General features: G+C 39.3%; 1 protein-coding gene across 10 annotated transcripts in view; it reads right to left on the bottom strand.

Annotated features, from left to right (window-relative positions):
• The window catches only part of ANO4 (anoctamin 4), a 423,664-nt gene that overhangs the window by 66,636 nt on the left and 342,923 nt on the right, over nt 1–14,105 (bottom strand). For all 10 annotated transcript variants that reach the window (XM_009004454.5, XM_009004455.5, XM_054238771.2 and 7 more), the window contains 5 exons: nt 12,555–12,610; nt 9,642–9,763; nt 7,604–7,738; nt 6,435–6,531; nt 1,635–1,695 (listed from right to left, as the gene is read on the bottom strand). In XM_009004454.5, the coding sequence (XP_009002702.5) occupies nt 1,635–1,695; nt 6,435–6,531; nt 7,604–7,738; nt 9,642–9,763; nt 12,555–12,610 (471 nt within the window). The remainder of the gene's footprint in view (nt 1–1,634; nt 1,696–6,434; nt 6,532–7,603; nt 7,739–9,641; nt 9,764–12,554; nt 12,611–14,105) is intronic.

The following is a 14,105-nucleotide window of genomic DNA, read 5'->3' as shown; positions in this document are numbered from 1 at the left end:
CTCCCTCCTGCTCTATGTATCTTTCAATGTCAGTTCCTGCTCCTAACTCCCTATTTCCCTTTACATTTCCTAGTTCACATTCTAGAAAATGAGAATCTGGGTGGCCCTAATAAGCCCTTGTCCAGGCAGAATCTCAGGCCTTTTCCCAGGCCACTCACCACCCTGTGGTTTGACTGATCTTGGTTCAAATGCTTACTGTCTGAGAGGGGCTGAAGTCATAGGGTTCAAAACATGTCCCTTCAACAGGGCTGTGATGGGTGGGATAATTTTCCTTTGACAGTCTCTAGGTACAAAAGACAGAATATATCAAGAACAAGCCTCCTCAAGTGAACAGAGTTTTATGTTTCCACTTATCAAAAAGACCTCTTAAATACATTCACTGTATCATAAATAAATCCTTTTGGTAATTTCTTTCTCATTCTTCTTTTTTTTTTCTTTCCTTCCATCCATCCATTTATCCATCCACCCATGCATCCATGCAACCACCCTTCCACCCATCCATTGACCCACCTATCCATCCAACAAAAACTTACTGATTCTATTCATCTCTAAAATAAAAAATGTATGAGGTTTCTGATGATCATAATGGTTCTCAAGGACCATAAATCTACTAGACAAGATATGTTATGTATGAAGATAATTTTAAGTGCCCTAAGAACAAAATGCTATGGAAGTTCAAAGGAGGAAGACATCTTTTGGCTGGAGCAGATGACATTTCAGTTGGGGCCTGAAAGATGGGGAAGATTCCAATATTCATAGCAGACATAACGAACAAGATGAGCCTAAGTCTAAAGTTAGTAGAGCTTGTTACATCAAAATTCAGGTTTTGGCAATTGAAGTTATAAGAGAAAAGTATAATTGTTGTAAAAGATTCAAACCAGGCTAAAAATATGTAGCCTAAAGTTTGTCTCTCATCATTGTTCACCTACTCTTCCATGAATCTTCCTTTCCAAAGGTAACTGCCATTAACTGTTTTCCATGAATTTGTGAGATGTTTTTCTACATCATTAAATTAAAGCTTTATAATTAGTTGACTATTATATATTAGTAAACCCATTTTACAAAGAGGTAGGTTAACCAACTTGCCAAAAATTACACAGCCTAATGTGTAAAGAGAGTTGAGATTTGAATCAAGTCCTGTTGCTTCCAAATATTTGACTGTTTCCATCACACCTTGTGTGATAGGCTGCTAGCTTGAAATGGTATCAGAAAGCTCAATTCAGTCCTGTGAATAGGCCTTGTTTTTAGGGGTAATTTTGTACTGGAAGAAAGCTAAAGGTGGGTACTCACACGTTAGCCACTTACAACAGAAAGCCCTATATATACTGAGATGGGTTTTCAGTTCTCCCCTGACCTAAACTAAAGTTGTACCATAAGCTTTATTTCTGTGTCCAACAGGAAGTGAATTTTACTTTAATAACAGAGAGCTAATGACATTGTTAAAGGTTTAAGTGAAATCTGACATGTCTTTCCTCTCAAATATCATTTCAAATAATCCAATAAATTCTTTACCAACTTTTTGCTAATAGGAAAGCCAACTCCATTTCTTTCTTTCATATCCAAAGTGACTTCTAAAGGAACATATAATAGGGTATATAAGGAGAACTCAAATTTTATGGTTCTAGAACACCTACCCCAGACTGCCATGAAAACAGCAAAGAAGACAGTGGCTCCATTGTCAAAAAGGTGGGTTACCTGTAAATAATAAGAATCAGTGTTGAGCTAATTTCTCATATATGATATTCCAATTCAAATTTTTTCAAGTTTTATAAAAATAGCTGTGATGATACGATGAGTTTTGCAGGTTTTTGCAGGGGGTGGGGGTGGGGGAGGGAATATTCCTTTTGAACCATAAATAAGAAAAAGCTTCCTCTAACTGTGAGGTAGTTCAGATATAGAGAAGAGAATTTGTTCTCTTTATGTGGGTATCATCTAGTTGAACATTGATCAGCAGTCCCAATAGTGCTATTAAGAATTCCCCTCTGTGTACTATAAAACTCTTATATACCTACATATGTGTATGGATATAGTTATATTTAGAACCAGGAAGGTGCTATTATTGCTGCTTTAAAGGTTTTCAACTTCCCAAGCACTGTTTTTAATGTCTCATTTATGCACTTTGAAAACATGGCTATTTTGTTTATGTACTTTTGAGCAAACATTTTCTGGGCTGCCCTCTGGATTTCAGCCATATAAAAAAGAGCAGAGCCATTAAGTAAATCCAACTCTACCCTTATTAAAGCCTTGGATAATCACTATATTTACCTTTTCCACATTAACATAAGATGGATAGCAATACTTTATTGCTAGAATAATATATTCTACTGCAAACACCACAGCAGAAAGCAAAAATATCCATTCTTACTACAAAACTGCCAAGCTCATTTCTGCCTCCAGTATAAATAATACCAATGGCCATGACAAACTGAAATGATGACTAATAGGTTCATAAAGCATAACCTTTTGGGGGGTACTTTATAGCTACTTATAAAGTATACTTTATTGTCCCTTCGAGAATACACCAAATATAAACAGGTTTTTCCTGTTATATCAGAATATGAAGTATTTCAGATTATTACAAAAGTTTCTGTTTCTTTGAATAGGGTAGAGATGGGCAGCACTCAAATACCTCCTATGAAACAAATGTCTGAAGCTTAGCTATTTCATATGATACTGGGAATGTTAAGCTGTAGATTGGGCCCTTGGTATCAAATCAAGCCTGAAGGTTCTAGTGGTATTTGACTTGCCTGTGCTCTCTATCAGAGTATTTTTCTTTCTCTCTCTTTCTTTCTTCCTTCCTTCCTTCCTTCCTTCCTTCCTTCCTTCCTTTTTTCCTTCCTTCCTTTCTTCCTTCATTCCTTCTTTCCTTCTTTCTTTTTTTTTGACATAGAGTCTCTCTCTGTTACCCAGGCTGGAGTGAAATGGCACAATCTTGGCTCACTGTGACCTCTGCCTCCTTGGTTCAAGTGATTTTCCTGCCTCAGCCTCCCAAGTAGCTAGGATTACAGGCACCCGCCATCATGCTAATTTTTGTATTTTTGTCGAGACAGGGTTTTACCATGTTGGCCAGGCTGGTCTCAAACTCCTGACCTCAGGTGATCTGGCCACCTCAGCTTCCCAAAGTGCTGGAATTACAGGTGTGAGCCACCACACCCAGCCTCTATGAAAGTATTTACTGAGAGCTGCTGGAAGGTGTAGCTTGCACCATCAGTGTCCATTCTGGAATGCACTGCAGTTATCACTGCTTTTGGCTACCCAGATCATCTTTCTTCCATTCTCCTTTCTCTAAATAATTCCTGCTGGTCTCAAGGGACACATGGCTCAAAATAGAACCAATCAGAGTACTGCCCTGGGGCTGATACACAAACATTTGGAGACAGACAGCTTTCTGCTGCAGTTATCAATTTGACAATATATGAATGAGGAGGGATAAGGTTATAGGGGCTTCTGGTTCCTAATGAGATGGTCAGTTAGCTTAAGCTGAAGGTACCCTCTGCCAAAATCAACCCTGGAGAAGCAGGATAGTAGATTAGAGGAACTAACAAAACACAAAAACAAAAAACAAAGATCCTGAGCAACCCCAGGAGAGATGGGAGGTTATCTAGAACTGGTGTGTGTGTGACGGCGGTGGTGTGGGGGGAGAGGTATGTGGTAGATCCCAAGCAGAATGAGAGCACAGGTTAGAGAAATACATAAGCTCTACTCTAGCTTCTCTCCCTCAAGTGGCCATTGGACAATTAGTTTCCCCTCCATCGGAAATCAGCTAAGCAGGCCACACCACAGGTGCTGGTGTTCCTGGAGCAGTGTCAGGGGATGCTCAAAGTCCTGCTTGGTTAGACATGGGTGAAAAGCAGGTGCTACCTGGAAAGATGCCCCGGGTGTTCAATCCAAAGTCTACCTCCTCTTAAACCCCAGGGCTGGTGGATTACAATCAAGGGAAAGTGCTGCCACCCAATTCTGCTTTGTCCTTAGGCAGGTTTCAAAATGGAACTGACCAGAAAAGTCCTCTGATAGAGTGGCAGCAAACAGTCGTGCCTGGGGCATGCTGTCCTCTCTGTAACTCACCTAGGACTAAGAGACATGGGCTTGGCTTCTGCCCTTACTCAAAGTGACTGATGCCTCCAGAGGACAAGTACCCACAGGCCAAAATAACGGAATATATGGGGAAGACAACAACCCCTCCCCTCCGAAGAAGATTCCCATAGACATAGTGTAGCAGCAGACCAGGAGTTTAAAAAATAAGCACAAAAATACACTTAAGGAGACAAGGGAAGGAAGACGTAAGCCTGGAGCCAAAGCAGCTTAGTTATCTTTTCTGTTAAACAGGGAACTAGTCTACAGAATGATCATATGGGCAGGGACACCAGGGGATCTGGAGAACCAGTTCTAGGCTGTGAGGCCCTCATGATCACACAGTGTGAGTTACCCCAGTATCGGTTCTGGCAAAATGTATCATTAAGTCACTTTCTGCCTAAGCTAGTTGGAGTTGGGTTTCTGATTCTTGCAAACAGAAGAGGCAAGGATACAGCATCCCTATCAGCAGAACAGCCTGACTAGACTGGATCCTAGCTCCAATCTGATCCAATATTTCCGTGTATCCACAGTCCTATTAAATCACGCTGACATCTCTAATAAATATTTCTAAAGGAAACCTTGTATAACTCCAATTCTGTCATTCTAAGGCTTTTAATCTTTCATTTTACTAAGTTTCTAGGCAAGGCCAAATGTTAAATTCAGAATCTAACCATCTTGTGGCTCAATAAGGCGCAGTGGTAAAGAAGGCATGTTTTGCAGTAAGCCAAGTCCCAGCAACTTACTGCTGCATGATCATGCATGGGTAATTTTTACCTCTTTGAGTCTCTATAATGACACCTATCTTGAAGTTGCTGTGAGAATTAGAAATAATCAATGTAGAATATCTAGCTATTATTTTAGTTGTAACTATTATAATTATTCTTCTTCTAGGTCTTAAGTTAGGGAGAATAATTGCCAAAATAAGCCCCTATAAAATCTGAGCACTCATAAACTGTTGATGATGATTCTTTAAAAGAATTATTAAGAATCTCCTAAAAAAGAGAATTTTACTCAGGCATATATTTTCACATTAAAAAAAAACAGGCTTCTGCTTTTGGGGTTCCCCAGAAGCAGAGTTTTAACACCTGAGCAATTCAGCCTTATATCTGACCTTTAAACAAAATTATATTACTGACAAAGCTCTTGATCCTCATCAAATCTCTACATCCTAAGGTCACTCTGTTAAATTTATCCTCACCCACTCAGTGTTTCCCAAAGATAGGGACAGTATTTTGTGCTTTTTTCATCCCTTACAACATAAGAGCTCGAACCTTTCCAAAACCACAGCTCAATGCTGCAGTCTGGGCTCCTCCCACACTACTGGCCACCTGCAGTACTAAAGACATTGTAGATAGGCAGGATCCTGGGTTGCCTATCAAATGTTCTCTCATTTAAAATGAACAAAACTCTGCAATGCCAACAGAGTAATTAGAAAGATCCAGGCTTCCTTGATTACAAAGGCTGGATAAAATCTGCCAGTGCCATTTACATCTGAAAGTGGGCAAGCCAAAAGGCAGTAGCTCTTGGAAAAGTCTTCATGAACCCAAATTTCAGCTCTTGTTTTGTGTTAGGGACACCATCACCTAAGTATCAAAAAAAAACACTAGGAATGTGAGGAACATGTCTAATATTTCAATAAAGTAAGACATATCAAGAGAAAGGGCTATGCAATAACATAATAAAAATGGTGGTGCCATGTATTTTTTTTCTCAAAGCACTTTCACATACATTCTCTTCTGTCCTTGTGTCATTCTAATAGGGTAGGGCAGAGAGGGTACATATTTTCTGCACTTTAGAGACAAGAATGCTCATTCTTAGAATGGGGGCACAAGTACAGGGCTAAAGAGGTAAGCAGTTGAGCTAGCCATGAATGGAGGTCTTTTTGACAATAATGATGATGAAGAGGAGGCAAATAATGAGAGCTGTCATTTACTGAGGTCTATTTACCAAGCACTATACTCAGTATACACCTTAACTCCATGTGAAAGAAGCCTCTTGGTCTCCATTTTGCAGATCAGAAAACTGAGACTCAAAGGTGTTAAATACCTTGTTCCCAGACACAGAAATGGTAAAGAGCAAAGTCAAAATTTGGACCTAAATTTCTCTGACTCCAGCAACTATGCTCCTCACACTGGGCCATGCTGTACCTCCATGTAATGTTGTGTAGAGCCATGACTTTCAAATACATGGGCATTTTTAAAAGATATCTGAATTAGAATACTGAATGATGGAGATAAGTCTATCCTACAACATTCACTTGAGAATCAAAGACTGGAAATGACAGAATATAGTTACCCACCAAACCTCAGGAAGGTGTATGTTAAATTCAATCCATCTAAAATGCTACAGTTTCAAATTACCTTAGCATATACACAGCTGTCTGACAGCCGCATGAATGGACAGTATTTATCACACACAGGACACATGATGATATCTGTAGCTTGGCAGACTTCTTTACTGGAAAAGAGAACAGAAAAAACTGCTTTTTGATGACTTGGAACTTTTTTTTCTAACTTCAACAGAATGTTCAACTAGTAAATAAGATCCAATAGATTAAATTTATGCCCTAGAAGCGTCTTAGCTTTATCTGTTATTAATGCAAACAAGTTCTTGTACAGTTAAATAATTTGATAAACCTACTTATGAGGTTGTTCCTTAGCTTTACATATTAATAAGTTAAACGTAGGAAAACACATAAAGCCAAACATTGATTATTATATCCCAAATTATAGAAATGTCCTTCAATTTTCATATGTCTGAAGCAATTTCATACTGAATTATGGGAGTCAGAAGACATATAAAGATACTTATCTTGATCTCTATGTGTATGATAAGTAAAAACTAATATGGAAAATAAAATATAAATGACTAGAGATTCTAGCCCTATCCTGGGGGAAAATTTCATTTCATTAACACATTAACAATTTCACCAGAAAGCAAAATATTTTTGTAGATGGGAGGCTTACTCACTCACTTTTATTTTTGCAATCACATTTAAAAGGCACATTTACAATTTAAGATCATTGTCCAGCCTTGCAACAAGATCTCTGTGAGTACCTTGACCTATATTCTGGTGAGACAACCAAGATAATGATGGTCAACACTGAACCACTCCCAAGGTACTAGCAAGTTAGTGAGATGTCTTTCTGGCTCAAGTTTAAAGAGTTCTTGTAAAAATGCAGAATTCATAAGACAGAATTGCTAGCTCCCTATTTTGCAGTATCAGCTGAGAAAAAAGGTGAAAAAGTTAAAAAAGAGGGCACTTATAGTCAATGAATGAAAATGGCTTGTTCTGTGAATGTATAGTGGCTGGTATGTCTGAAAAGGTAACATTCACTTCCATGATATCTAAAGACCACGGCAGCAAGGACAATGGATGGAGAGGTCCTAATGAACTGAACCTTTGAGTTTTTCCATGAGATGGTAGGCGAAAAGCTAAGTGTCTCCACAGTCTGTAAACATCCTCAAAATGTAAACAGCCACCTCTAAGTATTAAACAAAGGCAGGCTCACCCAAGAGTTCCCCATACCTGACTTGGCAGTGATCCAGAGTGGTGACGCCATACAAAAAGACAAACAATCCAATGAAGGCAGCTGGGAAGAGCATGCCAGTGTACCAGCCCAACCAGGCAAAATACAACCCAATCTTCTCTCCAAAGTATCTCCTGTTAAAGACACAACAGCCTTGCAAATTACAGTGCAGGGTGTGAAGTTAAGCTTTATGAAACTTTGTGTAGTCATTTTACTTTGTAGTGACCTTATGGTTAAACTGCAAGCAAGGTAAGCCAAGAGACTAGAACATCCAGTCAAATCTAAATCTAGGATCGGGGCCTACATTTCTTCTCCTACCAATCTGTATCAGAAATAGAATTAGCCCTTCCATAAAATAACATGGCTGTACACAAGCTTATTCGGAGAAGACAGAATAGATTGGAAGGGGCCAGAGTGGGTAAAGGGAGACCAACTAGGCACACAACTGTCATAGTCCAGGTAACAAGTGAAGGCAGTCGAGATGCTAAGGTGGGGCCTGATTCGAGAGATAGGGTAGAAATAAAACCCATAGGATGGGAACTGTTTGAGAGATGACATTCCCTAGATGCTCCACAGCTTCATTCTACTCAAGACTTGGTTGTGCTTTTCATTACCCGTTTTTTGCCCAACATAAATGCCACTGTTCTTCCAGGGCTCAGCTCCCCAGAGACTTCCACAGGGATGCTGCCCACATCCATTCCTTCCATTTTTCTGAATTACGGTAACACTTAAGACCTCTGTCATACATTTCACCTACTTATGTACGGTCATGTATTTCTTTTCTTGTTGTTTCAAGTTTGCAGGGCCTGTGTTGCTAAGCGAAACTGAGATTTTCAGAGCCAGAGACCATTTGGAGTTGGTTTGGCTTTGCCAATAGTACTTAGCACAGTACTAGAAACACAATAGACAGTTAATTAATACTCATTGACTAACTGCAACTGCAAAATCTTAATCAAAACACTGTCATGAATGGGAAATGTGTTGCCTACAGCAATTATCTATAATTTCTAATCAATGTAATCCTGTAACATGGCACTGAGGCTGGGAAGAGAATTTACTTTTGTTTTTTCTCCCACTATGTATCGTACATTGAGTCTGATCAAAGGAAAATGATCTTATCTCAGAAAATATTTTTCATTCACCCAGATTATCTGGATTATTTACCAACACAAGGAATGGATCACAATTCATCAATGCCCTTGGAACACTGAGAGTAAACACTTGGTGATAAGAGCTGTGGTAGGAAGGATACCACCGAGTGGGGTGAAAGAAAAAGTGAGCGTCTTGTTTTTCCTCCCGTCTGGGCTCATTTCTTTATGATCCCGATATCTAAGTGCGTCTAGCTAGTCTAGGAAACGAGACATGACTTTCTCTCTTTAATAAAGAATCCATGAAGTGTGGGTTGTTATTATCCAATCTTAATAACCGGCCTCTGAATAAATAATGAGACATCAGAGAATAATGCTGCCAAGGCAAAAGGTTGGGCAGATGTAGATGGTTTAAAAAACCATAAATTTCCACTTCACAGTCACCATAGCTTAAAAGCTGATATACTTTTTGACCTTCAGATTAAAACAGTCTTTAAAGTTTATTAGTTTTAAATGAAAACTAAGCCTGAAATTTACTGGAATGATAGTACTCCATATGCCCTATTTACATAACAACAATAGAGATTTTACTTTGTCAGTAATATATGTAAGAAGTGTGACCTTCGTAGAAGATGATTTGTCAATAAGACTCACAAGGGTGACTTGCTCTTTATGAAGTCTTGTGACAGGTCTGGCTGATTTCACATGCACATTCCTGGGCCCCTCTCTAAGACTCTTTTGGGGGAAACTCCATCTTCATCAGAGGGATGGTTAGTTTACTAAGAACAGCTGATGTCCTCAGATGAGTTTCCCTCGTGTGAAGAAGCCAGATATGAGTGAGAGCTGTATACTCCAGACTCTCTTTCCTTCATTGAGAGTGTGTCCCAGCTGACAGTCTGCCCTAATCATTCTGTGTAAGCTTTATGTATGCAGCTGGTTAAAAACTCACCTTACAAGATCCAAAGGTTGGTATTTATACCACACGCCCCAGGAGGCCCAGCACTCATAGAGTAGATGTCGGTGGTTTTCTGCTCCATGGGTTCGAATGGAATTTTTACTTCTATAACTTCCCTGGGATAAAAACACCACTGCCAGTGAGGTAGTACTCACAAAAGTCACAAGGAAATGCTGATGGGAATACTAGTCTCTTACAACAGGTGTAGTGATAGGAGTGATATGAGAAAGAAATGAATCCTCTCTATTAAAGGGCAGGCAGTTCCATGAGTTACTTTGGATGTTGTCTTGCTGCTGCTCATGTCTGGTAAAAAGCACATGCTTGCTATAATCAGAAAGGTTTGAACTGAGTTCAGATTTGGTTCTGCTACTCTTTAGCAAGATATTAGACAAGCTCCCTAAATGCTCTGAGCCTTGGTTTCCTAATCCATAATGAAATCATATTTGTCCTATTTGGTTTCTTATGTGGCTTGAATAAATAGAGTCTGGCCCAGAGGCCATGCCCAAGACTTAGTTCTCTTCCCTACTTCTTCTTCTTCTTTTTTTGAGACTGGGTTTCACTCTGTCACCCAGGCTAGAGTGCAGTGGTACAATCTCAGCTCACTGCAACCTCCACCTCCCAGGCTCAAGCAATACTCCCACCTCAGCCTCCCGAGTAGCTGGGGCTATAGGCATGTGCCTGGCTAACTTCTGTATTTTTTGTAGAGATGAGGTTTTGCCATATTGCCCAGGCTGCTCTGAAATTCCTAGACTCAAGCAATCTGTCCCCCTCGGCCTCCCAACGTGCTGGGATTACAGGTGTGAGTCACTGTGCCTGGCCGCTCTTCCCACATTTTTCAAGGTAAGGTAGTTGGTAAACAGCCATAGCTGTAACCTTGTCACAATGTTATTGACAAGAAAATCCTGGAATGTAAAAGCTGGAAATCACTTCAGAATTCTTGTAAGTAAAATTTAATTCAACCTTGTCATTGAAGAAATGAGGAGACAAAGGGCCAGAGGGGTGCATGTTTTTCTGAGGTTAGTTTGTGGCAATGCTGGTTTCACAAAGAGAAAAGATACTTTCTGGAGGCAAACTAAGTATTCACATTAAGCTGAGAAGCCCTTTCTTATTTATTTATTTATTTTTGGTAGAAATAATGTCTCACTATGTTGCCCAGGCTGGTCTCAAACTCCTGGACTCAAGCAATACTTCCATCTCAGCCTCCTGAAGTGCTGGGGTTACAGGCCTGAGTCACCACACCGAATAAGAAGTCCTTTCTTAATGGAAAGAATACAGGGCTGGGAGTAAATAAACTCAGGTGAGTCTCAGCTCAACCACCAACTCACTGTGTGACTTAAGGAGGTTTCACCCTTCTCTAAACCTCTATTTAAATCTTTAATGTGAAACAAAAGCAGGAATAGCTGACCCTCCTGCCTTCCTGCCTCTGAGGTTAAATAATATAATCAAGTTAAACTGAGAGTAAAAAGTCAGAAGAGCAATAATGCAATGATTGCTGCTTGCTATTACAAATTTGGAATTTCTCTTCTCATAGATTACAGGACTTTACTGAGATAGGAAAGTCATTGCGAAGGCCATGAGTCACTCTGTGGGGCCTTGTAGCTGCATCTCCCTAGACATCTCCATGCCCAGCCACCCACTCCCCTGCACAGACCTTCTGCCACTTACCATCTCTCAGACACTGCCTGTACCATGAGCTGGGGCTGGGAGCAGGGAGGATGCAGTTCTCATAAAACCCTTTTTTGGGCAATGCCAACAAATAATCACATGATGAAGCCACACGATGTTTCGGGGAACAGTGTATGTCTTTAGAGTTCAGAAGCACCTGCGTGTGGCTCTAGCAAACCTCTGTGTCAAAATGTTGGCTCCTGTCTCAGTGAATGGAGCATTCCAAACATGTTTCCTGGCAGTCTGTAAACAGGGTCTCAGATGGCAGCTTCTGGTTTTCTTAATAAATAAGGTTCTGAAAATTCTACCTCACCTTTTGCACCCTCTTGGTGTTTAAAATTAAGAGAAGAACCACCGTCCTCCAAAAAAAAATTATGTTCTGGAAAGAGTTGTGATTTATGGAGAGTTGGAACTGTCTTCCAAAGTCTATTGACAAATTATTACCATTGTTTCAAACAGAAGGCTGTACTGAAGATCAGCTAACAGTTGCTGCACATTGGCTACTTTGTGAGGTCCCAGAGGACAGAGGCTATGACATGTATCTTTGTATTCTCTGTGTCATACAGTGACCACAGCAGGGGTGCAACACCATGAAAATGACAATAATCTCTCAACAATCATGAAAGACTATATTCCTGAAAACTTAGGTGTAGGCGAATTCTGGGTTAAATAATCCAAGACCTATTGTGGAAAATACAGCTGGGGTAATCACAGTTACACGTGCAAAAGTAATTTATATGATGGAGACTATGTAGGAAATAGAGGAACACCATTTACACATCTTAGGTGAGCAATGATGAGTCCAACATTATTAATTTTTATTTGTCACCCTTTGGTTACCAGCGACCTTGCAAGATGGCTTCCTCTTCCTCTTTTAAAGAATAGCTATAAATTTATTTGTTGCAAAGACTATGTACTTTAAGAACATTCTCATAGATTTGATGCCTCATGGAAATTTTCAATGCCTTTTTAATTTTACGACTTAAAGTCTCTAAGCCATTCCTCTGAACGCATGCTGAGTGACTCTTAAGCATTCTTGCAATTACATAAATAGATATACAGAAATAAATCTATGCTGAGGAAGAGACATAACAATTGAAGTAGACCCTCCCTACTTACCCATTGAACAAATTAAATTCATTCTGAACAAATGTCAACAAATTCAATTATCAACTATCCCTAGAATCTGATTTTAGTAACACAAAATTGAAAGAAAGATAAGGACTAAAGGCAGCACAATACCTCATGCAGGGGAAATGCAGCTTCATAGGAGCCATTGGTAAGCAAACGATTCAAACCTGAAACAACAAGTAAGTCCATTTGAATTAATAGAGTCTGAATACTCATAATGTTCAAAACAAATGTAAGCATGGCACTTTTTGGAGAAAACAATCTAGGCTATCAACCCTCTTAGGGGCACCAACAGTTAGAAGAAAAGTTTTGTTGCCATGAAATATGGATTGAGGGCTAGGAAATTCTTCTTTTTTTATTAAAAAAAAATTTAAAATATTTAACTGTCAAAGATTTGAATATATTCAAGGTGTACAATGTGATGATTTTACATTATGTAATGATTAACACAATCACATTAACATATCCATCCCCATTCATGCTGTACATTAGATCCCCAGAACCCATTCATTTTATAAATGACACTTTGTACTTTTTGATCAACATCCCCCCATGTTCCCCATCCCCAGGGCCTGGCAACCACTATTCCACTCTCGACTTCTAAGAGTTTGACTTTTTAAGATTCTACATATAAATAAGATCATGAGGTATTTGTCTTTCTGTGTCTGGTTCATTTCACTTAGCATGATGCCCTCCAAGTTCATCCATAAGGCAAATGGAAGGATTTTCTTCCTTTCTTTAGTTGAACAATATTCCATTGTATATATGTACCACAATTTCTTTATCCATTCTTCTATTAGGGCACACTTGGGTTGTTTTCATATTTTGGCTACTGTAAACTGCTGCAATGAACATGGATGTGCAGATATCTCTTCAAGATACTTATTGATATGTACCCAGAAGTAGGATTGATTGCTGTATCATATGGTAGTTCTATTTTTGATTTTTTAAAGAGCCTCCATATTGTTTTTCATAACAGCTGAATCAATGTATAGTCCTACTAACAGTGCACAAGTGTTCCATTTTCTCCACACACTTGCCAACACTTACCACTTTTTGATAAGAGCCATTCTAGCAGGTATGAGATGCTTCATTATGGTTTTGATTTGCATATCACTGATGATTAGTGATATTAAGCACATTTTCATATACCTGTTGGCCATGTGTGTGTTTGACATGGAAAAAATGTTTATTCAGGTTCTCTGCCCATTTTAATTTTTAAAAGTTTTTTCTTTCTAACTTTCATTTTAGATTCAGGGAGTACACGCGCAGGTTTGTTACATGGGTAAATTGCGTGTGGCAGGGATTTGGTGTACAGATTATGTCACCCAGGTAATGAGCATAGTACTGACAGGTAGTTTTCCAATCTTCATCCTCCTCTCATCCTCCACACTCAAATAGGCCCCAGTGTCTATTATTTCATTCTCTTTCCATGTGCACTCAATGTTTAGTTCCCACTTATAAGTGAGAACATGCAGTGTTTTGTTTGTCTGTTCCTGCATTAATTCACTTAGGATAATGGCCTCCAGTTCCCTGGCTGCATAGTATTCCATGGTGTATTATGTGCATTTTCTTTATCCAATTTACCATTGATAGGCATCTAGGTTGATTCCATGTCTTTGCTATTGTGAATAGTGCTGCCATAAACTTATGTGTGCATGT

Source organism: Callithrix jacchus, chromosome 9 (assembly GCF_049354715.1).
Source record: "Callithrix jacchus isolate 240 chromosome 9, calJac240_pri, whole genome shotgun sequence".
Lineage (NCBI taxonomy): Eukaryota > Metazoa > Chordata > Mammalia > Primates > Cebidae > Callithrix > Callithrix jacchus.
Note: the sequence above shows the minus strand (reverse complement) of the source record. Positions and strands in the feature narration are given on the sequence as shown.